The sequence below is a fragment of the Sorex fumeus genome, unplaced genomic scaffold, assembly GCF_029834395.1.
Source record: "Sorex fumeus unplaced genomic scaffold, SorFum_2.1 ptg000061l, whole genome shotgun sequence".
NCBI lineage: Eukaryota > Metazoa > Chordata > Mammalia > Eulipotyphla > Soricidae > Sorex > Sorex fumeus.
The window spans coordinates 31,428,955-31,454,980 of record NW_026606118.1 but is presented as its reverse complement, the minus strand read 5'-3'; the positions used below and the strand labels follow the sequence as shown (position 1 = coordinate 31,454,980).

Below are 26,026 nucleotides of genomic sequence, written 5' to 3'. Positions count from 1 at the left end.
TTTTTATTGTATACATTGGGTTAATGACATATTGGACCTGGGATGAGGAGTGGAGGGGAGGGGTGTTTAGGACATTGGGGAAGGGAAGTAGGCAGTCTGATGGTGTTTTGTTAGAATAACACATGCATGAAACTCATTAACAGTATCATAGATGATGGTGCTTTTTTGCTGTTGTTAAGTTTGAAGTTCTTTAGGAGAGAATAATCTACGTTCTCTTTGAAAATATTGCCAGCCTCTCGTTTCAGGAAGTAGGAAAAGAAGAAATCAATGACTTAAGAAGTAAGTCATTTAGAGAAAAGCCAAAGACCAGCATTGCTGCCAGGTCTTCTTGACTCTCTCAATGTCTTGCTCCACGTTGGTTCCAAGAGAGAGCAGCAAATCTTTATCTCCTCGGGGAATTCTTCCTGCCAGTTCAACAGGAAAGAAAGATGATCCGGACAATATTGAAAGAAAAAGTGTTGCCCCAGAGAGTGACAATGAGGGAAGTGTCGCAGCACTGTGCTCAGTGGACTCTGGATGGAGCCACTCTGCTGCCCGCCAGTGATGTTCCCCACGTGGGGAAGTAGAAGATGGATGGAGGTTGGCAGCGATCTCTTTCTGCTGCTCTAGAAGGTCTTGGGCTTTTCCACTACAGGTTCACCTCTGTGACCTTCTCCGAGACTTCATTTTTCACTTCGGGGATAGACAATTCAGGAGGGATGCAAGTGCTCGTGGTTTTAGTTAGGATTTTTTGATTGCACAGATGTCCATTAATCCATTTGTGCCCTTGGAGTTTCTTCCTGAGATGGTTCCACAGTGGTTTGAGAGTCCCCTAAAGGAACCCTCGGCTTTTCCTATCTCTGCTGAACTTTGAATTGACTTTTGTTTAAGGTGTGAGAGATGGGTCCCGCATCATTTTTATGCATGTGGTATATAAGATCATTTTTGTGTTTATTATTATGTCCTGGATTTCATAAACATCTGACTTCCCTATTTAACCTTCACGGCCTGCTTTTCTAGAACATATGGCAATATCATCAGTTTTGAGAGAACTCTGTTTATGAAGTGTGATGATATAGAGTTCTCCTAACAAATAAAATAACTTACTACAAAGTTGGTTGGTGGATGTTAAGAGTGGCATATATAGGACTGAGAATGTAGTTCAAGTGGTAGAGCATATTATTTCTTGCATATGTGAGATCCTGGGTCTGATTACTAACACAGTAGGGTCCCCTGAGCACTGCCAGATGTGGCCACATTTTTAAAAACAAAATTTTAGATATAACTTCTGCATTATATTATGACAGCAAGAAACAGTGTATTATGACAGCAATCCATTTTTTTTTTCTTTTTTGGGTCACACCTGGCGATGCACAGGGATTACTCCTGGCTCTGCACTCAGGAGTTACTCCTGGTGGTGCTCAGGGGACCATATGGGATGCTGGGAATCAAACCTGGGTTGGCGGCGTGCAAGGCAAACGCCCTACCTGCTGTGACAGCAATTTCTTTAATAATAATATCTTTAGAAGATTCATAAATAAAACAAGAATTCTAAAAATATTTTAAGGGAGAAACTAAACAGGCTTGAACAAAGGCTAGGAATCATAAATAGTAAACTTATTTTCTAAACTAAGTAAGTTGACTTAAAAATTTTACCATAATTTTTTAAAATAAAATTTTATGTCTTGAATTATATTGCACTCTCTACTCATTTAGAAATGGCCATTTCAAAGAGACAAGATGCTCACTACTATTAGGATCTATGATATTTCTATTTTACAATTTATAAAATATTGCTTAAAATTATTTTAAAAATCTAAAATATAACATAGCTCATTATGATAAAGCTATTTAAATTTCATTCTTTCATTTATGTTGTTTATATTTCCTTTTATATGCCAAATCAATCTAGTTTGGCAAGGAATTTTTTTATAAGCCTCAACTTTAAAAGCAAAGACATTTTCTTTTCTCTTTCCACATTGTAAATATTACACTTTTATTTCAACAGATTCGCTATAAAACTCTCTGATAGATTTTTAAAAAGGGAATAGCTTATCTGGGTGCTGTGAGGGCAAACTGATAACTAGAAATTAACATGTTCCCTTCTGTAAGATCCATAGTTCCATGCATCTATTAAAATAGCCAATAGAATGATTCATACAGAAGATACAATGTCTTAGTAATTCTTTATGCATTTTTTGACTTAATCTTCATAATGACCTTACTAAAAATGGTTATAATCACCTTATACATTCTTAAGATCGGAAGCTTATGGAGGTAAATGTTATTGTGCAACAAGGTAGAACAAAAAATGGCAAAACCAGAATGCATATTAGAGTTTTCTTACATCAAAGCTTTGCTTTTGATTATTAAAGTAACCTTCTTCCCTATCTGTTCCACATGACAGTCCTTCGCATACCTACTGGCAGCTCTTTACTTTACTTGGATTTACACTATTTTATTTATAGTTGACCTCTCTGTGTTCGGTTTATCTGCTTGAACTTTCAAGGGAGAACACTCTTGCTTCCTTCTTCATAGACCCTAGCAGAGCTCTGGGCAAAAATGAATACAGCGTATCTCATTGCTGTAAATACAAACCCCATCATTACCTTTAATTCCTTCTTTGTCCAGCTTTCCCGGGTCCCATTCAAGATTCTATCTCAGTTTCAATCTCATTCTTTGCCTATTGTACTTTCCCCAAATTGGGGTTTGCATTCCAGCTATTTTCGTTACAAAATCCTCTCATCTTTTTGAAGGAGTAGAAAGAGAACTGGAAGGGTTTTCCAGGGAATCTGACTTTAATTCTGAGTTAGCTACTATGACTTAATGTTTAGTTCTGGGCAAAGCACTTGACTTCCTCAAGTATCCTTAGCATGAACACCCATTTTGTTTGTTGTACTGGGTGATTGGAGAGATCAGAAGAGATTATGTATGGGAGAGCAATTTGAAAATTGGAGTGTGTTATGTAATTTAATAACTACAAGACCAAAATTGCTGGAATTATTAATATAAAAATTTCCACCAAGAGGCAACCTTTTATTTATTTTTATTTTTTATTATTTTTTGCTTTTTGGGTCACACCCGGTGATACACAGGGGTTATTCCTGGCTCATGCACTCAGGAATTACTCCTGGTGGTCCTCGGGGGGCCATATGGGATGCTGGGAATTGAACCTGGGTCGGCCACATGCAAGGCAAATGCCCTCCCCGCTGTGCTATTGCTCCAACTCCCAAGAGGCAACCTTTTAATTGGTGCTAAGAGCTGTCACCCATTTTGAGGAGTGTCAAGATCCCTAGAACTAACTGTACTGCTCAATAATGTATAATCAAGTCCATCCTTATTTAATGTTTTTCCCTAAACCTTTTGCACTTTCTTTCCCCCCCTTTAACATATATAACATATATATAATGTATATAACATATATATATTTTTTTCCTCTGAGTGAAAGAATTTCAGAGTAAGAAAGAATCTTTGAGTTGACTTATTTCAATAAGTTTTTAAATGAATTTGCAGTCTAATTCTAATTAGAGTCTACAGTCTGATTCTACCCTCATCTGTGTGTTGCACAGTACCATTTACACACTACCATCTTTCTCTGTTTCTCCCACCCTTATTCATCTTAACCCTCCATGGTGAAGAGGTAGTACAGGGGTTAAGGTGCTTACCTTGCATGTAACTGAATCTGCTTGGATTCCTGGCACCACATGTGGTCTTCTGAGCACCACATGAGTGATCCCTGAGCACAGCTGGGTGTGGCCCAGAAACTCCAAAACAGACTGACCAACCCATACCTAGCCCTACACTTCTAATCTCTCTATCCAGCACCTGAACCTCTCTAAAGGTCACGCTAAGATAGCCTACTTTCATGATTATCCTTTGGTTAAATCTCTTAACTATATCAAACTTTTTTTTCCTTCTTGTTTCAGTACTCAGGAGCAACACTTGGCAGTACTTAGTGGACCATTTTCAGTAACTGGATGAAAGAGATGCAAGGAAAATGTTTTAATCCTGTACTGTCTCTCTGGCCCTCATGTGTAACTTTTCACATTGTAAAATAATTTCTTTTCAAATTTCAAAAACTATATTTATATTTGATCAAATAAAGTATTGTTGATATGGACAAAAAGTCAAATTCCTCTTTTCATTTATCTTTCCTATGATAGATATATAACCTCCTGAAATATTATCTTAAGTATTATGTATCATGTATTATGAGCAAAAAAGAAATCTGTCTAAGGCTCAATTTTTTCAGCATGGGTTAAATAAGAAGATACACAAGGATATTTTGATGTTAGCTACATCTAAAATCTACTAGGTTAAAAAAAAGTTGTTGCCACATGAGTCTGATCTAAACCAGTGAAACGTGAAATAATTCATTCTAATAAGAGAAAAATAACACTAAAATTATAAAGTTGTGCTAAACTAATTATGTTCCTTATTTAAGAGATAAAATTTCCTAGTAACATTTCAGCTATACTAAAATAGTCTTTTAGACTATGTAAATAAAAAATGTTGGGGATGAAATGAATAACTTAGACAAAATAGACTCAGAAATACTTGAGAAAATAGTTTTAAAAAGAGTCTTGGAGAATCAAAAATATAATTCATTGTGAAATATTGTTGATTTAGTCTTGAGTAAAACAGCAGAAATAAGTGATTTTAACCAGAATAAAGAGGAAGAAAAATTGTGAGTCTGATAAAAGGAGAAAGAGACTTTGTTCCAACTGGGCAGTTTCAGAAAGCTACTCTTACTCTTTCCCTGGGAACAGGGGTGGTGGTGTTATTGGTACACACCACGGTGTACTTTGGACTTACTCCTGTCTATGCTCAGGGATGACTCCTGATCACTTCTGGCAGTGCTGTGGAAACATATATGTGGTGCTGGGAGTGGAACCAGGGTCAGCTCTGTGCAATGCAAGTGCCTTACTCCCGAACTATTTTTCTGGCCCCTAAATGTTTCCGAGATAGCAGGATAGTCATAAAGACTGGGTTTGACAAACTTTTGCTGTCAAACATAATTCAAATACTAGATAAACATGACTCAGCATAATAACACCAAGAAATTTTGAAATAACATTTTACTACAGTTTATTAGGAAACATTTTATTAGGAAAGACAATCTTCCTTGAATGTATAACTTCTTAAACCCTAAATAGGTGGTTAAAATTCAAAGCAAAACCTAAGTGTTTTTGCACTACTGACCCTTACTTAAGAGGGTATTATTTTATCTAAAGGTCTAGTTAAAGTCGAAGGGTTCTCTCCAGCTGAAGGATTTCTGTCCAGCCATCTGTCTATTTCCAAGAAGCTTATCAGTCTTGTGTCTGGCGACACAGATAATGAAATACAGTGTGATGAGCTTAGTGGTTACTGAGAATAACTAGCTAGAGGTGAACTAAGACTTGATACAGTAACAGTAATGTAAATATGATGCCTTCTTCCAACCTATAGCTTATAAAATACATAGTGAAAGGAGATTTGTCTTTGGATTTTTATAAATAATAATCCATTCTCCAAGTATGAAGAACTAACATAAATTGACTGTAACACAGTCCATAAATAATGTCCATAAAAATCTGGGCATTATTTTCTTTAGTCCTTACAAATCATTGCGATCTATTGTTAGTATTTTATTTTTGTAGGTAAAAGAAATGGTAGCACAAAAAGGGTGACATCACTTGGCCCCAGATGTGCAGTTAATTGATAGGCAATAAATTTGGTAGCAAACTAGGTGGCCTTAATCAATACTTCACAGCACTCACTACAACAGATACTAAGTAAACCCTGGGCTATTTCCTTTTATTTCATTCCTAGTCCATCAGGAGCCCTTGACTGGTCATCCAATTCTCTCTGATGTGAGATCAGTTGACAGAAACATACAAAACTAAGAAGGATTGTGGTTACTAAATCTAAAAAGGAAGGGATGAACAATAAGTTCAGTTTAGAAGAATCTGAGTGAAGTAGGGAAAGTCAAAAGCAGTCTACACAAGAATAAAGTTCTTAGAGCTGTGTCCCATGTTTTCCAAAGCTTAGCTCCATCTCTGCTCCCATTGGTGACATTATGTAATTCTGGGTGACTTTTATCACTGAGATGATCACCCTTTGTTATAATTAGGATCAGAGTAAATGAGCTCAATTCTCTACAGTAATTTTTTTTCCCATATCTGTTCCAGGTAGATAGGTAGGAAGCCCTGATAATGAGCCTTAGGGAAATAGCACTATAGCACTGCAGCACTGTCCTCCCGTTGTTCATCAATTTGCTCAAGCAGGCACCAGTAATGTCTCCATTGTGAAACTTGTTGTTACTGTGTTTGGCATATAGAATACCCCATGGGGAGCTTGCCAGGCTCTGCCGTGCAGCTGGGATACTCTCCGTAGCTTGCTGGGCTCTCCGAGAGGAATGGAGGGATCGAACCCAGGAGGGATGTGTGCAAGGCAAACTTAAAACTTAAGGAAGAGATTTCCTAGGCCCGAGTAGCACAGCGACAACATCCTTTGACATGCGAATCCTGAGGTCTTTGGCATAGAGAAACCCAGGGACCATCAAACGCAGAAATCCAAGGCCCCACACAGAGAAAGGTGGACTCCTCAGGAAAGAAGAAACTGCAGAAGAATCAAAGATTATGAAAAACCATCAACAGCACAAGGATGAGATTATGATGGAACCATCGCCAGTGCAAAGCTTTCCTGTGATCACACAGGGACTCATTTTTATGCGTGTAGAACTTCGGGGGGGGGGGGGGGGGGGGGGGAATTGGATACATTGTGTAAAACCTCCTCCAAAACTCATCTGTGGCTTGCTTTTCAAGCCAGTTTTCTCCCTTGAACATGTATCTCTCTTACTTGTCGTTGTCTCTTTGCTTGCTCTTTCAAGATCTCTTGAACACTTATTTCTTTCCTTCCCCATTCCCCCACGCCCCCACCCCACTCACAGCTTTCTAAATTTGTTCAATTAAATGCAACCTTGCTTCATTATTTTGCCTTCTTTTTTTTTTTTTTTTTCCCTGAAAGGCAAAGGCAACGGATCCAGAATACCTGTGCTGAGGTTAGGACTGATTTTCCTTTGCTGAAAAGAACTTGCTCCAGCCTGAGTCCATGGCTACCCTAGTCATAATATGGTGGCAGGGATCACTTCTTTGAGAACAACATTGACGAAGTTTGACTGCTGCCTTGGGGAGCGAGCTGTGGGGACATGGACATTTGCGCCGTGTAAGTACTTGCAGCATATTTTACTGTCCCTGAATGCTTGGTGGCTAAGGTGGGTTGAGCAGAAAAGTGGAAACTCTCTTTTCTCCAGTCTACCACCCTCGCTCTCCACTTTAATGAATCACTGGGAACATATTCTTAGATGTTTGCTAACTGGTATATCTCTAATGGTAAGAGGCAAAGTACACTGGACAAAGTATTTCCGACAGAAAGTTTCCGAGTAAGCCAATTGTGTTTACTTCTTATCATGATTTTCCTTTTGCTAGATAAGGGTGTACTTGAAGCAACTGTTTTCTAAATATAAATATCAGTCTTTTGCTTATTTTTGTTTGGGGGCCATACACAGTGGTGCTCAGGTCCTACTCTGGGTTCTTTGCTTCGGGGTCATTCCTGTCAGCGCTTGTGGGAACAGGCAGAGCTGGGGTAGAACTACAGCTTCCTGTTTACGAAGTATGCTTGCATGCACTCTGCATATTGAGTTATCTGTTTGATTCAAATTTTGTTGTATTAAAAAATTCTAAAATGGTTTTATTCACTTTTTATAAACTCCTCTCTCTCCTTATATTAATTCAGTAATCCAAATTTTATGTTTCTTAAAACATTGAAATGTGGAGTTGCAGTGATGTTATCGTATGTCATTTGCCTTTCATGCCGCTGAGTAGGGTTCAGTCCTTGGTATTCCTTATGGATCCTTGGCGCACCACCAGGAGCAATTTCTAAGTGGAGAGACAGGAATAACCCCTGAACATCTCCAGGTGTGAACCAAAAAGCAAAAATAAAAAAATAAAATAAAATATTGAAATATTTCTGAGTTCATTTTCAAACAATAAACTATTTTAGTTTAACATGGTTCATAAGCTATCATTGATCCCAAATAAATATAAATGTATCACTTCATAGTGATTTTTGGGCTAGAAATTTTAAAATGTGATGAGTCATTAGAAAAATGTACTGAAGCAATGCATAATCATGAAAATATTAATTGATGTCTCTGGGGAAAATTGGAACAAGAATGATTCTTGATAATTAATTTTTACTTATAAGAAATCTAGATGTTTTGAAAGTCCCAAAGGTACAATTCCACTTTTTACTGCTACAAAAGGGTTTTAAGTAAAATCCCAGGGAGAAATTATGGTTTTCTATTGAACAAAGAGTGCTCAGTTTAAAAAGAGTTCTCAGTTAAAACCATGACCTTTACAAAAAACAAAATAGAACAAAACCACCACCACCACCACCAAAACTTTTTTGTTTAATACAATTTCAGTATGAGCTTCCTCTAAGCATAGAATATTATCTGTTTTTGCCACTAGTAGTACTGGGAAAAACACACATTCTAAAATGTGGGGAACTCATGCTACCTTGAAATTCTAATTTAAGAGGATGTTACAAGACTCTGTAGGACTAACAATTGAAAAAGAAAGTTGTGCAAAAACAAACAACGTAAGTTTCAAACCCTAAAATCAAAGACAATAGCTTTAACAGGCTCTTAAAAGAGCCTGAACTTGTGTGGCCTGTTTTCTCACTGTCAGGACAAATGCTGGGAATGCATGAGTGAGAGGCAAGTTCAATAATTAAAAAGAAAGTGACTGATAGGATTATAGGTGATCAATTTTCTTTATGTTTCCCTTCCAGTTTATGGCTAGTATAAGCCACTTTTTCTTTCTCTTTTCTTTTTCAAGGGAGCTCCCTAGCAATGATCAGGGAAATCTGAGTTCACTCCCCACAGTGCTTAGTCTTGTTATGTGGGATTCAGTGTTGGGTCTAGCAGGCATGTGAGCTGCCTGAACTATATCTGACATTGTTCAAGTGACTATAGATGCTGTACTGAATGTGGGGTCTCCCTATTCAAGACGCATGCTCCAATACTCTAAACTATCTTCCCAGCCCTCATCTGCTAATTTTATATCATGTAAAAAAAATTGCTTTTATTTCTTTTTCTTTTTCTTTTTTTTTTTTGCTTTTTGGGTCACAACTGGCGATGCACAGGGGTTACTCCTGGCTCTGCACTCAGGAGTTACTCCTGGAGGAGCTCAGGGGACCATACGGGATGCTTGGAATAGAAGATGGGTCAGCCGCGTGCAAGGCAAATGCCCTACCCGTTGTGCTATCTCTCCAGCCCTGCTTTTATTTCTTTTAACTCCCAGTATCTGCATATGGCCTCTGAGAATACAGTCCTGATCTCTGGCAGCCACACAGAAACACAGAAAATACGATGAGTCAATAAAATTAAATTTGAAAAATAGAAAAATAAAAATGAAGGCGGGGGCATAGAAGAGTCAATACGGAAATCTAAGAGCAGATTTCAAGTTAAACTATGTTTCAGTAATTCCTTGTTTAAAATAAAACAATTTTTGAACTTCTTTTTCTACCAAGTAATGTGGACTAGGGAGCCTTAGTGTTTAATATCACTGAAATTGTATCAAGAAATTATATACTAGATTAAATAAGTAAACTACTGATTATGCCTGACTTTGTATGAAAATACTCTAGTTACTAAAATACATTTTTCAGAAATAAGCAGGAAATTGTTCTATCAAGGCTATTTTAAGTATCAACATTATTTTAGGTACCATTGCATCAAAGTTATTAAAGTGACAATAATAAATTTTACTCTATGGGCAGAATGTTATATTTTGTAAAGAATCTTTAACAGGCTCTTAAATGTCCATGTTGCTAAAGAACCACATTTGCTTAGTTTTGTTTTTATTAGAATTAAAGGCACACAGAGAAAGTTTTATAGTGCTTATATGCTGAAGAAGTAAAGTCATGCTGAGTATAGAAAATACAGGAGAAATGATTGCCTCCCTCAGATTCAAACTCCAAGTTAATGGATAGTAAGTGAAAAAGAAAAATGTACTTCTTAAAGGATGTACATCTTATAGTCCAAACACATCAGAGTCAAAAACCAAGTTGAAAAAGGCAATTAAAGCAGTTTATAAAGAAAACACACTACCTTCACTGGAGTAACAATTTAAATAATCACTGACTTCTCATCAGAAATGACATGAGCCAGGAGACCAGGGACCAAAATCTTAAATAATGAGAAAATCACTCACCCAGATTTATGTAGCTAGCAATAACAGCCTTCAAGAATTAAATAAAATATTTTCATCTACCCAGTGGGTAGGGTGTTTGCCTTGCACGTGGCCAACCCGGATTTGATTCTCCACCCCTCTTGGAGAGTCTGACAACCTACGGAGAGTATCTTACCTGCATGACAAAGCCTGGCAAGCTCCCCATGACAATTATGAGCATATATACTTTGTAGAAAAACATAGAAAGCAAAATAAAAACAAAAGACACAAAATGACCAATTTAACAGACTCAAAGGAGAACTAACTCCATCACCATAGTGGGCTTATTAGCATTCCAATCTCAGTAACTACTTACACAGCCAACACTGAACATAGATCCATACTTTGGAAATGAGTTCATGGGACTATTTTCATTAGACGGGATACTGTAAGAGGGACACCATATCTTTGAAACTCTGTCAATAACATAAAAATAATAAGTTTTAGGGAATCAAGAGATCATACAGGAGATAAGGCTGCCAGGCCATGACTGTGGTTCAAATCCCTGGTACCACTGATGGTCCCTTGAGAACCATCATGGACTATTTCAAAGCAGAGAGGCAGAAATAACCCTTGACCACTGCCAGGTATGGCCTCAAACCCCACCCCCGTCCCTGCTCACCATATTCAAATAATAATTACAAAAAGTGAGCAGATATGGGACATTTTTATTTCTCAATGTGTTCTAGTTTTTCATGTAACATAATTTCTTCTGCTCCTCAAAGCAACTTGAGCATTACCTTTTTGGCCTGTCATATTCACCCTTTTCTATCATTGCATTCTCTTTACAAAACAATATTAGCAAGTAAACTATGGTTAGCGCAGCGGGTAGGGCATTTGCCTTGCAAGCATCCAACATGGCCGACCCGAGTTCAATTCCTCCGCCCCTCTCGGAGAGCCCAGCAAGCTACCAAGAGCATCTCACCCGCAGCCTGGCAATCTCCCCGTGACGTATTTGATATGCCAAACACAGTAACAATTGCCACAATGGAGACATTACTGGGTCAGCTCGAGCAAATTGATGAACAACGGGAGGACAGTGACAGTAAAACTATGGTGTTTATCTTTTTTTTTTTTTTGCAGGACTGTAAAAATAATGAATGACCATGATGGCATATTGGATACCAATTTGCTTTGTGATTCTTACACACATTTCCAAATAATATGAAGCAGAAAAAGAATGATTTTTTTTGACAAATAGAATTGAAGAATAAATTTAGACCATAAACATTAGCAAGTTCTTTTTTCTTATTCTCAACCCTTCTCACTTTTGCTAACAATCACAATTTCTAGTTCTCTTTCATGAAGGAAGGATTAAAGCACAGATTTCATTCAAGATGTTTTCCAGAGGAACAGCGCTCTCTTCTTAGGAGGTGGCATAGGTTCTTCAACCTGCTCTGTGCATGGCTCTCTTGTGGTTATGAGTTTTGGATACTCAATTAACTTCTTTCAGTTCTGACTCCATCTCTCATTCAGGGAGAGTGAAAGGTTGCCTGCTTTTGGAGGTGCCAATGGCTCTAGATTCTTGTGAATGCACATTGTAAAGCTGTGAGACCTAATGCAGTTATTAGGTATCACCACTAGTTCCCTACTTAATTAGACCCTATCTAATTACAAAAGGTGAGAGCGCTAGTATCATTCTCTTAATAATTTTAGCTTTTTTTTTTTTTGCTTAACCTTTTATTTGCATTTCCAATGCCTTTTCTTTATGCAATTAGGGCTCATAGTGGACTGTGTTTATATATAAAAGAATGAAAAGATATCTGTCTAGAATACAGCTTTTGTTTGTCATTTTAGATTATACAACTAGAAGCCTATTTTGAGATCTTAGAAACTGATATTTCTTTTATTCTATTAGACTCATACTCCTGGATCAATAATGCAAGTCATGGACCAGAGACATAGCTTAATGGGTTGAGCACATACTTTGCATGTAGGAATTCTGGGGTTTGATCCTTAGCACTGCATGGTTTCTAGAGCACTGCTGGAAGTGATCTCTGAGCACAGAGACAGAAGCTCCTAAGCACCTTAAGGTATTGCCTCTACCCTCATTCAACAATGTGAGTTATACTTGCCCTTTGCTAAACATTTTGAAGTTATATTATAAATCATGAGAGATTTTAATCCCTCCTACTTGGAGAGGAATGGAACATTGTACTTGCTCAGTTTAGTCTATTCCTCTACCCATTTTTCTCTGCCCCAAGTTCATGCTGTAAGTAGACCTACTTTTCTGCCCCCTCATTACTTACAAAGCTGCTCCTGATAGTATCTATGCTTTAGTAACAGAGAAGAAAAAATGCAAGGTCAGACTGCATTTCATCCAAATATACCTGAATCATCAGTAGTCCAGTAGGTTCTTGGATCAGGCTTGGTCAGGATGCTGGCATGATTACATGGTTCTTTCACCTTGAAAACATAAGAAGAAAAGAAGTGTTGTGAAAAGTGATTTCATGAGTTTTGCTATTTCTGGCTTCCAGCTATAAAGGTAAGAGTCCAAGCTGAGGCTAGCATATATGACTTATCAGTGCCCTGATTAGGGATTTCAACCATTCTGGTTTGCAAGGACAGTGCTGGTTTCAGCACTGGTAGTCCAATATCTTGGATATCTTGGAAATCTTTTAATAGGAAAACTGAAAATACTGGTGACCTTAGGCTTGCTAGAGGTTCATGGCTGCTGCAGTACTTGGAGTATGAGACTCTCTCCTCTCTTCTTTACCTTATGCATAATATGTCACCGTTCTGAATAATTAGCAAACTTATTATTATAAAGACCCTCTTCACATAAAATGTGTTTTGGACTCCTCAATAACAGAATTGGAAGTTTTCTTACATAGTCTGGGAAAACAAAAAATAAGGAGGAGCTGTTTATTTTTCTTCCCCAAACCTCTGTGTTTATTGAGATCTTCCAGAAGTAACCTCACCAGATCTTTTCTTTTTTTCTTTCTTTTTGATTTTTGGACTACACTCATCAGTGTTTGGGGATTACTCCTGTGGGATCAGGGAACCATATGAAATGTTGGAAATGAAACCTGGGTTGGCCATGCGCGTGGCGAATCCCCTACCCACTGTACTCTCACTCTGGTCCCACACCAGAACTTTTCTGATGGGCCATTATTACTAACAAACTGAACTTTGAAAGGAAAATAATATTTCAAACATATCAGTCAGAGGAGCTAGAGAGATATTACACCAGGTAAGGGACCTGCCTTGTACTCAGCTGACGTAGATTTCATCCCTTGCACTGTATACGAACCTCTAAGTTCCACCAGCAGTGATCACTGAGCACAGAACCAGGAGAAAGCCCTACATGTTTCTGGGTGTGGCCCTAAAAATTAGCAATAATTCTAAGAAAAATATTATTTAATATGCAATAACACAAATTCCAGTGGCTAATAATATGTATTTATTCCTATGGATTTTTAGATTGGTCAGATTGGATCTCCAAACCATGGGTCTAGTTCAGTTTTAGTTCTCTGCTTTGGGACCAGCTTTATCTAAATGACAAAAGGGCAAGAAACCATGATTAGGTTCTAACTACCCTGAGAGCACATTTGGAACTTCAGTTCATGTAAAATCTACTAACATTGCAACCAGCCCCATCCCCCCCCAAAAGTCACATTTCCAAACCTAATGTCAGTGGTGTCTGAATATAGCCTACTTACTTTATTAGGATGTAATGTAAAGGCTGCCTGACACGCAGCGGGCACCGGGGCCCGTGGGACTGGGGGGGGTCCTTTCACATCGGGGCCACGGACGCCGGGCTGGACTCGGGCGCCTTAGGCCGGAGGTTGACAGCCACGGCTGAGACACTGCCCCCAGGTGCACGCGAGAACTGGCGCACAGGGCCCAGGCGGCCGGCTCGAGCGGTGGGAGGCCAGGGAGGAAGTCCTCAAGACAGGCCCTGACCATCCCACACGCACCCGGGGGAACGACGGTCCCGATCCTCATGGCAGAGAGCCACCAAGAGAGAGCGTGTCCACCAAGAGAGAGCGTGTCCGAGAGAGAGACGCCCTACCCACTGTGCTATCGCTCCAGCAATAGCACAGTGGGTAGGGCGTCTGCCTTGCACGCAGCCAACATGGCCGACCCGAGTTCGATTTCTCTGCCCCTCTCGGAGAGCCCGGCAAGCTACCGAGAGTATTCGATATGCCAGACACAGTAACAACAAAGTCTCCAATGGAGACGTTACTGGGCCCGCTCGAGCAAATCGATGATCAACGGGAGGGCCTTTACTTTACTTTACTTAATGTAAAGGCTATAAAACTATAATCTTATCAAAGAGGAAGTTGGAAGAAGGGATACAATCCATCAAGATGTGAATTGTGAGTAGCTTTAAAGAGAAGCTAATTTTAATTTAATGCTTTTAAGTAGCTCTTAAAAGCAAATTTTTAAAATAAACTTTCATCTTCTTATTTGTTTTGCTTCTTGAGGGGGGATATTTTTGGTGTTAAAACAGACACTGCATTTTGTAGTGTGATAATTTGATTACTGAAAAATTTTCTAGTCTTTACTACTTAATGGTGAAACTCCTTCTATTATGTATTATAGTGATAGTCGAAGTAATCAAGAGTGCCACTAAGTGTATTGTTTAGCGTCATTGACCTTTCTTTCCATGGAAAAAAAATCTATGGATGAAGAAAGCAGAGCATCAATTACAATCTGGCCCTAGCAGTTTCTCTTGTTATGAATCAATATCAAAGAACCTATAAAAATCAAACTGTTTTAAATCTGCATACCCATAGCATTATAGATACAGAAACAACTTAAATATCTATGAATGAGGGCTGGAGTTATAGTATAGTAGGTAGGACAAGGACACTGGTCTTATATGCAGCCCACCCGGGTTCAATTCTTGGCACATCAAAAGGTTGCCTACATATTGCCAGAACTGATCTCTGAGCACAGATCCAGGAGTAAGCCCTGACCACTGATAGGTGTGGCCCAACTCCCCCCAAATCTATAGATTGATACATGAATAAATAAAATTATATATACATATATATATATGAAGGAGAAGAAAACCATGCTATAAGCAGCAACTTGGATGAAATTTAGACTTGTTAAGTGAAATAAGTTAGACACAGTAGGACAAATATGCAGAAAACTACCTATAAGAGAATGCTATCTGACGTAGTCAAACTATAGAAGCAAGAATCTAATGCAGTTGCCAAGAAGTGGGAAAGCGGGGAATAGGCAGTGCTACCCAGTAAGTATAAAGTTTCAGTTTTGTGGATTCTTGAATCCTGAGCAACATTATGCCTGAGCTAATACTGTTTTATTGTATACTCAAAAAGAAGTCAAGAGGATAGATTTCATCTTGTTTTCTTAATAAGAAAAGAACTAGGAATGAATGACATCCAAACGTAATCAAAGTAGAGAGAGAGTATGGGGGAAATTGTCTCCCACACAGGCAGGGGAAAGGTTGCAGGGGGGTTGGAGATGGGGAATACTGGAAATTTTGGTGGTGGAAAATGTGCACTGGTGAGGGGATGGATGTTTGATGATTGTATGACCGAAGCTCAAACATGAAAGCTTTGTAACTGTACCTCATGGTGAATCAAAAAAAAAAAAAGTGGGAGAGGAAATAATAATAAAATAATAAAATAAAATTAACATTCAGAATAGAATAAAAAAATAATGTGGAGTTCATGCCCAATTCAATCAGCTTCATCAATGGCTGAATAAATAGCAGTACTACATTATAAAAAATAAAGAAATGAATGACATCCCATGACTTAGTAGATTAAATAAAATATCTGATGTATCTGGAACACAAAAGCACATTTCTTTTCAACACAAGTCTATGCAAATTCATTAATGTCATAATACACTGTGACAGTTTATAAACAAGGACCTATCACCAATAACTCCTGTAGTTTTAGTTTCAAGGAGCAGGCATTTCACAGAAGTGAAGAAATTCATTATCAGGTGTCAATCTTACAAGACTTCACAAGACCCCTGCAGTTTGGTAGAATGTTAGTGGCTGAAGTGTGGTGATACTTGGACTGATTCCTGACTATATCCACATTTAGCTCTCTGGTTCTCCTCCTCTCTCCTTGGGAAAGGACATACCATAAAACATGCATCTTGGAAAAGAGATTGAAAATCAATTAAAAGATGATAATAACTCTGGATAAGAACTGGTCCAAAAAGTAGGTAAAGGAACAAACATGATAACCTCTCAGTATCTGTATTGCAAACCATAATGCCAAAAGGGAGAGAGAGACAAAGAAGGAAAGTCCTTGCCATAGAGACAGGCTGAATGGGGGAGGGTGATGGGAGAGAAACTGGGAACATTGGTGATGGGAAATGTACACTGGTGGTGGGATGGTGCCAGAACGTTGTATGAGTGAAACCCATCATAAATAACCTTGTGATGGTTTATCTCACAGTGATTGAATTAAAAATAAATTTAAAAATAAAATAAAAAGTGATAATACTATAAGAACAACAAGGCCTCGGGACTTCTCTGGGGCCAGCAGCCTCCAGACCTGGGGCTCCGGGTCGCGGGCTCAGCCGACAACGATGGGCTCTGTGTCATACCAGCAGTTTGCAGGTGCCTGCGCCAAGGCGCCCGAAGAGCGGCAGGAGGATGCGGTCCGGCCGCTGAGGAGCCGCAGCTGCTGCACCAGCCGGCATCTGTAAGCGGTTCAATGTGCGCATGGGATTAGGCTTCCTGTTCAAGCCCGCCCCTGCTGGGTCGCGCTCAACCCCCAGTGGACCTCTTTGTGCATCAGAGTAAACTGCAATGGAGGGTTTCTGGAGCCTGAAGGAGGAGGAGGCTGTGGACTTCTCCTTTAAAAATTCCGCCAAGGGCCTGGAATCTATTGAGTCCTGGTGGGGTGTTCTGTATTGGAAGTGAGAGGCAGTCAGAAGGGAAGAACATGCAGAAGCGGAGATCTAAGGGAGACAGGTGCTACAGCGGTGGTGGTCTAGACCATCATGCCAAAGAATGCAAGCTGTCACCCCAGCCCAAGAAGTGCCACTTCTGCCAGAGCATCAACCACATGCTGGCCTCCTGTCCACTGAAGGTCCAGCAAGCCCCCAGCTCCCAAGGGAAGCCTGCCTACTTCCGGGAGGAAGAAGAGGAGATCCATTCCCCTGCCCTGCTGCCTGAGGCCCAGAATTAAGTCAGTGCATGGGGACTATCCTTTTGTGATCAGCAAGTTTCAAGGAGCAGGCATCAATCGGTAGAGAGGAGAAAGCGGGGACAGGATGGGGAAGGGTGCAGCTGGCACTGCCATGCGTGTATCTCAAGCCAGGGTCCGGAACTTCACACTCTCTTCCCTCTTGGCAGGGGGGAGGGGGGGAGGCAAAGGAACTCCAATCACGCTGTCTAAATGCACCTGAGGACTTTGGAGGCTGACGCCCTCTGCATGCTTTATCTGAGTCTCTAAGCCCAGGATCTCTTGCTTTTGAAATGTTCTGGACACGGAAATGGTTTTCCTTTTAAAGAAGGCTATGTAACTATTTTCCATGCCAGAGTGAAAAGATTGATCAGACAAGAGATCAGAGTAATGGGCCCAACCCACCCAACTCTGCATTCTGTGGGAGGGAATCTCAGGGCTAAGACAGGATTTTTCTACATCTTGTCTCCCAACACTTTTAGGTTAGAGTGTTGGGAGCTGTCCCAAGACAGGGATTGTGATGAAAGGCCTAAGGGGGGTTGGAACAGCACTGATCTATCTGCTCCTAAGCTCCTCCCCATTCTGGGCCAATATGATTTTATTTGCTGCCTTGGATTGCTGCACCACCATGGTTCCACCTTCTCCAGGATGCCAACTGCACTAGCAGTGTGCGAATGACGTATCTTGTGCATTTTAATTTTTTCTTAATATAAATATTCTGGTTTTGTATTTTTGTGTATTTTAATCCCATTCCTGTACTGTGTTCTCAAGTACATGAGCAATCTCAGGGATAAGTCAGCGACAGCTCCAGGTCTGCACAGCAGGAATACTTTTTGTTGTTTGATCAGCAGGGAAAAAAACTATTTGAAGTGGATTGAACTACCTCTTTTTTTTTTGGCCAATTGTTGGCTGACTTTTCTGCTGTTATGTAGTCTCGAAACCCCTACACCTTCAATGTTTTCATGGCGGGGCTAGGTTTTCCCTGGGTGCCCTGTGACTTGATTTCCTCCCCAAGATTGGAATTTGGTCTGAACAGGAAAGATGGTGCAGAGAGGTTAGGAGAAGCCAGGCCAGGCTAAAGGCACCAAGAGGAAGTCAAGATCAGGTGAAGTCTATGTATGAGATAGAGGATTCCTGTCACAGACCTCTAACCCTAGGGCATAGGACTCTTGACATCCCAGATCCTTCTTTGACTAGATTGGGCTAGGCCTACCATGCACAACAGGGTGAAAGTGTGCTTGACAACCCCCCCCCCCCAAATAGTTTGAGTTCATAAGGATAGTTTTCAGAGAATATCTATGTGTCCACTTTGAGATGCCCAGGTATGGACATGAAACAGGGACCAAATTCAGAACCTTTAACTCTTTGACTTCCTGATGTCTCTTTTTTGGGACCCAGAGCCAGTGTCCTGCCCTGCGGTATCAGTGATTCACATCATGGTAGTCAAAGGAGAAAAGGAGGTGGTGGGGGGGGGGGTTCATTTACATGCTGTGATGATACCTGCAAACCTCTACCTCACTGTGTTGAAACGCAAATGCAATAGACCACATTGGGTGATTTGTGTCTGATCCTGGGTTCTTGTCTCCTCCAACTTGTAGCCCCTTCTATTTATTGTATTTGTCTGGGCTTTGTAGAACTTATGAGTAGCTAATTTGGTGATTTCTAGGTGACCTCGTTGGTGTAAATATAATGTGTTGGTCTTCTCCATGTTATTTTGGGGTTTGATGTTTACAAAACTTTTGTATAAGAAAAATAGCCAGAGCATCTTTGACACAAGGTTCTGTACCAGGTAAAAGGATCTGAAGCAAGCTTGGGGACCTTTCTTGAAATGGGGGTCTTGAGCCACCCTTTCTCTTGTGTTCCCCTGCCCCTATTTCCAATTTTGAATTAGGTCTTCTGTCCCTCAAACTTCCACCATCTCCTGAATTTTCTTACCATCTCCTTGATCCCCCCTTTCCCCCACACTTCCCCCAAATCTCCCCCTACCCCCCCACCAATCCACACAACCTTGCAAGTTTGTGGTGTATCTCCACAAGTCTTAAAGAAAGTGATTTTTTACAAAAGTCCTTTAAAAGTTCAGAACACTCTATTCCTTGCACTCAGTTTTTGAAGAGAGGACTATCGCTTGCTATCTTTTATGCCAAACATGCGCTGTTGTATTACTTGAGTTTTGAATCTCAGGGTAGAGAAGCAATGAGGGGGTCTTCCATGTAAAGTGGGATCAGGAAACCAAGGAAAGAGAAGATGAATGTATATCCAAGTCACTCAGGAACTTTTATGCAGGTGCAAGAAACTTAGGTCAAAGTGGCCACAAGATTGTTTAATAGGAGACATATAACTCCATGTTTACTGCTAGAAACCAAAGCTTTGTGTGAAATCTTGAATTTATGGGGAGGAGAGTGGGAGAGTAGGGAAACATGTACCTGATCCCCTTCCCTCATCCCATGGGCTGAGACTGGAGCCCATGGGCTTTGGTGACCTCATCCTTGGGAAATGTTTATTTGATGGTTGATTTTGCTGTATGGGTTACTTCCTTTCCCTTTTACAATCATTTTGCTACATACGTGCTGATCCTTTTCCCAGTTCCCTTTCTGTACCCTGGGGAAATGCAATGAATAAATAAAAACTTATTGGTACTAAAAAAAAAAGAACAACAAAATTTACGGTTTTAAGTAATATAATTATGTAAATTTCAAGCACACACAAATAAACATAATAAATCTTTATGTACCTATAACTAAACTTTAACCCAGTTTTAACAATGATCAACATTTTACTAATTTTATTGGACTCGTTACCCCTATTTCCAGAAATATTTTAAAGAAAATTTTAGATACTTTATCTTATAATTTATTAGAATGTGTTTCTAACTCGAGGCCCTCCTGTTGATCATCGATTTGCTCTAGCGGGCCCAGTAACGTCTCCATTGGAGACTTTGTCGTTACTGTGTCTGGCATATCGAATACTCTTGGTAGCTTGCCGGGCTCTCCGAGAGGGGTGGAGGAATCGAACTCGGGTCGGCCATGTTGGCTGCGTGCAAGGCAGACGCCCTACCCGCTGTGCTATCGCTCCAGCCCTGTTTCTAACTAAAGACTTTGGAAGGGTGTAGGCTGGAACACTGCTGGAGGTGTTCAGACTTACTCCTCACTCTGTGCTCAGGGTTCACTTTTGGAGATGCTCTGGAGACTATATGTATGCGCAAGGGATTGAACCAAGACTGGCCAAATGTAAGGCAAGCACCTTGACCAAATGTTATATCTCTGATCCTGTAACTGATATATATATATATATATATATATGTTAACCACAGGCCAGTACCATAATGAGCAATTTCAATAATTGAATTTTATTAAAGTAAATAAAGTTTATTATCTTTATTTAAGAAATAGCTGGCATGGGTTCTGAAAATCAGAATGAGTAATAGCACTAGTTTGAATGCAGAGATATTTGATACTGAATTTAAAAATAGACTGTTTAAAAATTGTGAAAGTCGGTGGAAAGTACCCCCACTTATCTATAAATTATTCTTTGGAGGAAAGATCATGAAAAAATTTTTTCTCTGTTATGTGGTAATATTATTTTTTTTGTTTTGGAGCCACATCCAGAGGTACTTAGGCTTCAGTTCTAGCTCTGCACTTCAGGATCACTTCTGGTGGTACTTGGGGGACCCATAGGTGGTTCCAGGGATTGAACTAGGGTCACACATGTGCAAAGCAGGTGCCTTACCCACTGTATTACTCTCCAGCCTCAGTAGTGGTATTTTTTTGCATCTATTTCCAATAGGTTTCTGAAAGGAAATGACTGACAATTTCTTTCTGAATACAATTGAAAACATGAAGGGAAAAGACCATTGCAGAATACTTAATCATTATAATTTTGAAATTTAAATATACTTTTATTAATTACTATACCTGGGGTTGGAGTGAGAGTACAGTGGAAAGGATGCTTGCCTTACATGCAGCTGATCCTGGTTTGATCCCTGGCATCCCATATGGTTCCCTGAGCCTGTCAGGAATGATTCATGAGCACAAAGGCAGGAATAACTACTGAGCATCGCTGGGTGTGGCAAACACCAAAAATAAGCAAAAAAAAAGTTACCATATCATGAGAGCATTAGAAGGGTAGAGACCATTTTTTTTTTTTAATTCTTGATTTGGGAGACACACCTTGCTTACTCTGGGTTTACTCTTGTTCTGTGCTCAAAAATTACTCCTATTAGTGCTCAGGAGATTATATGCCAATGCTAGGCATCATATGTGGAAATGTTTGGGAAAACATGTGGTTCTGGGAATTAACTGGAGTCCCACACATATAGAACATGTACCCTGAGACCTGTGCTATCTCCCCTATGTGAAAGTGGGAATATTGACAGGATTTCTAGAAAGGAATGAATTAAAGTCCTTTTCATTTATTTTACCTCTTGCAATCTAAAAGTACACAGGTTAAAAATAATGCACATTCAAATATAAATTTAGAATCATCTATCATAATGTCATAAGAAAAATACATCAGAACAATTTTCTGACATACATTTATTATTATTATCCACTCTGGATTAGTTCTAAAAATTCATATATAATTTCCTACATTTCACCTTAGCAAGATATGCTAAAGTCATTGTTTCTTCCTGTAATGCAATAGAAACTTTCAAAACACTTGTCTTTAAATACTCAGAGAAGTTTTCTCCCATTTCAACTTACATATTCAAGTCTAAAGAAAGCAAGTTCACTTCATATCTAAGCAGATAAATTTGCTTCTCAGACTTCTTGAATGAGGGTTTTAGAAAGTGTCCCCTGAACTTTACACAGCATGAAAACGCATTCTGCAATATCTAATTTTGAATTCAGTTTTGTGTGTCCAAGAGGAAAAATCCTTTCTTGTATGTTTCTCTTGTATAGGATTACTATCAACAAGTATTTATTGAGCATTTTCTGAGACTGAGACATTCCCCTTGTTTAAACATTCAAAGAGAACTCATTGAGTACAAAGGACTTTATATTCTGAATGGGCATTGGCATATTCATAGAGCAACACAGACAGCTGAGAGTAAGGGCCTCTAATCAGAACACGAAGATTGTGGTAGTCTTTAAATTTTGTCAGAACTTATGAGGAAGCAATTGTGAGAAAAGTTGTTAGTCAAGGTACCTTAAAAAAAGGAGATGTGGACAAATTTTTAAATACTGGCAGCAAAGGGAATGGTGGGCAGGCAGAAGAAAGTTATCCCAGGCCAGCAGGACATGACACCCTGAGGTCTGGGAGTGAGACTTGACTAGCTCTGTTAGGCAACTGTTTGTGGAACAATTTCATGGGAAAAGAGGGCTAATGAGAGCAATGAAGAGAAACTAGTAGAAACAGAATGGTGGAACGATTTGAACGGTAATATCTCCTTACAGTTGAGAGACTTCAGGAGTCTTGGCAGTCAGTATGAAAGATGAGAGTCAGAAAAATATCAGTGCCAAGGAGATTAAGAGGTAGCTGCATTATCAGAGAAGAATTAAGGAGAGCATGATGAGGGTGCGAAATGGAAAGGAAGGGGTGGGTGTAAAACACAGGAAGATTTGAAAAATGACAAATGGAGGCAAGATGAAGGAGTGTAATATATTTCAGAGCTTTGCAAAATTGTGACAAATACGATGATGAACACTGTGCCAGTTGTCTATAGTCTCCTGCATCTAGAAGAACCACGATTCTGGACTAATGTTGGCGTGACAGACCTGAGGCAGATAAGGGTCTTATCTACTGCTGGGCACACACTCCTGGAAGTCCTTATGTTGCCTCTGTCTCTCTCAGACTATATGTCTCTTTTGGGTACTCATTAATAGTCCTGGGCATTTTCTCTAGACTGTTACCTCAGTGCTACATTCCTTCCTTTTACACAGGATGAGAATCTACCCACACAATTTCAGACAGCAATTATCACCAAAGTGTGAATATCTCCAATCCCCAACTTCCACCTTTTATAAAAATGCCACTTTGGACAGGATAGCAGGGTTAAAGGTTAGTCAGTATATCTCATTAGAGATCAAGTTTTGGTTTCTGCAACTAATGCTTTATTCTCATTCAGTTGCTTAACATTTATTATAAAATGGAGCAAAGAAAGTACTTTTGGCCTCTGAAAAGACTGTAATACCAAGCAATTCTTTCTTTTGCATCCTTATTTCACAGGCATTGTTTTGGCTTGGGGAGTTTTTAGTTTGGCCTTTACAGCCATGAATTGCTTAAGGCAATATACCACCAACTCACTTTGTTTATTTATGTTTCCTGCTTGGCTCAGCAGGAATTGTGTTTTAACTTCTGAGGTATTTAAATTTAGCAGCTGTAGGAATTTCCAGTTGATCAGATGTTTTTCTCATTTTATACTACTAGTAGAGTTTTGAGGAACAGGGACTTTGGGAGTAGGAAAAGAGCGCTACTTTCATCTCCTCCCGCCCCCCCCCCCCCCCCCCCCCCCCGCCCGCTCTTGGATAAAGTGAGGACTAAATTATAACAGAATTTACCTTGTGAGTGATTTGAGGTCTAGAACCTGAATCTGCTGAATCTGGACCATTTACGTTTCAAGATATCATTGTAGATCGATTCCATTAAACTTAAATTTATCCTCAATTTTGAAATTACCGACCGTTTGACCATTTCATGCAGTCAGTACTTGCTAACACTGTACCATAGTCACAATGTTTGGAGTCACCGAAATAGATGAAAACCAGGCAGTTATATCCTGCTCTCATGAAACTTCCTTTTTTGGAGTGGGGTGTGGGCACACCTGACTGGACTTGGGGCTTTCTCTTGGCCCTTCACTCAGGGATCACGCCTGGCAAGCTTGAGACCATGTGGAGTTCTGGGGATCAATCCCGGGTTGGCCACATGCAAGGAAAGTGCCTTACTGGATGTACTATCTCTCTGGCTGGGAACTTACTTTCTCACGCTGATGATTTAGTGAAGTGCTTTGGTGGCAGTACACAGAGTGATGTAACCAGAGTGAGGCAATTTGTAGCCATTCTAAATGAATTCATCTTACATATTTTATTTAGCAAGATCACCAGAATCACACTCCTGCATTTGTGAGTTAAAACACAATGCAAAGTAGGCATGTAAAATTAGTTTGACTTCAATACAGGCCACACCATTTTATAGCTTACCGAAAGAAAAGAATTAAATTCTTGAGTAAAAAGATATTTACGATTTGGTGTTTATAGGTGATATCTGACTCAAAAAAAAAAGGTAATCTATACATTTTAGTTAACTACACCATTGATTTGGGAGGACTTGAAAGATGTTAAAATGGCCAAAGTTGATATATCACAGGATAAAAGTATTTTATGGGTTGAAAAGATTTAGCAGATGACTTAGTTCAACCTTATTATCTAGTAGATGGGAAAATCAATTCTAAAGGAAAGAAAATGACTATTAGAATGTCACAGAAAGAGCCAGAAATAATGTTGTTTATAATACGTGCACTGTGGTTGAGAGGCTTTTTTGCATTAACTTGAGCATAAAGTTGCTACGCATAATTGGCTATTGCTGTATGAACTGAGGTATAATATTGACTTGGAATAAACTATGGGAGCCCTACATTTGGCTATCTGTGTTTGTGACTCTGGGAAAGTTACATAATCTCTCTTCAATTTAGCTTCCTAATGGAAAAATTGGCAGTGTTAGAATTAGGGATAGCAAATGTTAGCGTTAGAGTAAAGATTAAAGTTGGTTCCTTTGGGATTCAATTATTGTAGAGGTTCTTATTATCTATGATCATATAATCAAGCATACTAACAGGAGTGTTGTGATTTAAAATGGAGTCTGGAATCCACTCCTCAACCTAATAAGTCTGGGACCTAATCTGACACTTGACTTTTGGCATGGCTATTTAATCTCATCTATTTTTCATTGTATAGCAATGTAGAAACTTTTAAAGGCTATCCTCTGTTACTAATAATGTTCATTAGAAAAATATTATTGACTGTTTCTATCTTACAGACTCTTGTCTATGATTATAATATGTGTCTGGGGAGAATAATTTTCACAACTGCATAGATTCAGGCTCAATTCATAAATCATTCGAATTTGTCCATGATGAATTTAAGTCTAGTGCCTGGTAAGAAATTTCTTTTTCTTTCTTTTTTTTTCCTATTTCTCCAGCCCCAACATTTTATTTTTTAATGGTAGAGCCGCTGTACTGTCAGAACTTTCTTTTTATCCATATAAGGCATTTTGCTTTTCAGTGATTCTTAATCACAGCCTCACATTCTGATGAGAAACTTCAGTGCCAGTTCCCATACAAAGGCAGAGAGGACTGGGGTATCAGCAGATTTTAAGCCACTCTCTCCTCCTCTCCCCAATCTCTAAATTGTTTAAGCCTACTTCTGCTAAACCTAAAAAACTTAGAATTAAGTGGTATTCCCCTTCTGAATTCAGGGAAGATAAGTGTGACTATTTCAGGGTCATTGTACAGTATAATGGTAATATAAGGAATAATTTTTCCAGTCCTAAGTTAAGCAGTGAACAAATATCTATGCTTGTGGTTTAAAGAAAAAAAGAAAAATATTTGGAATATCTCTCATTTCAAATGACAATATGTTCCTTAGTATTTTTCTCCTTGCACTTATCTCCAATAAGTTCTTTAAGGGGGGAAGCTGGTTTTAAGTGAGG

General features: G+C 39.3%; 1 protein-coding gene and 1 pseudogene across 1 annotated transcript in view; one reads left to right on the top strand and one right to left on the bottom strand.

Moving 5' to 3' along the window:
* SGK1 (serum/glucocorticoid regulated kinase 1) overlaps positions 1-26,026 on the bottom strand; it is a 132,442-nt gene that overhangs the window by 23,935 nt on the left and 82,481 nt on the right. The window contains exon 3 of the mRNA XM_056126053.1: positions 12,587-12,662. Coding sequence (XP_055982028.1) covers positions 12,587-12,662 — 76 coding nt within the window. The remainder of the gene's footprint in view (positions 1-12,586; positions 12,663-26,026) is intronic.
* LOC130034496 (protein lin-28 homolog A-like) lies at positions 16,782-17,386 on the top strand (annotated as a pseudogene).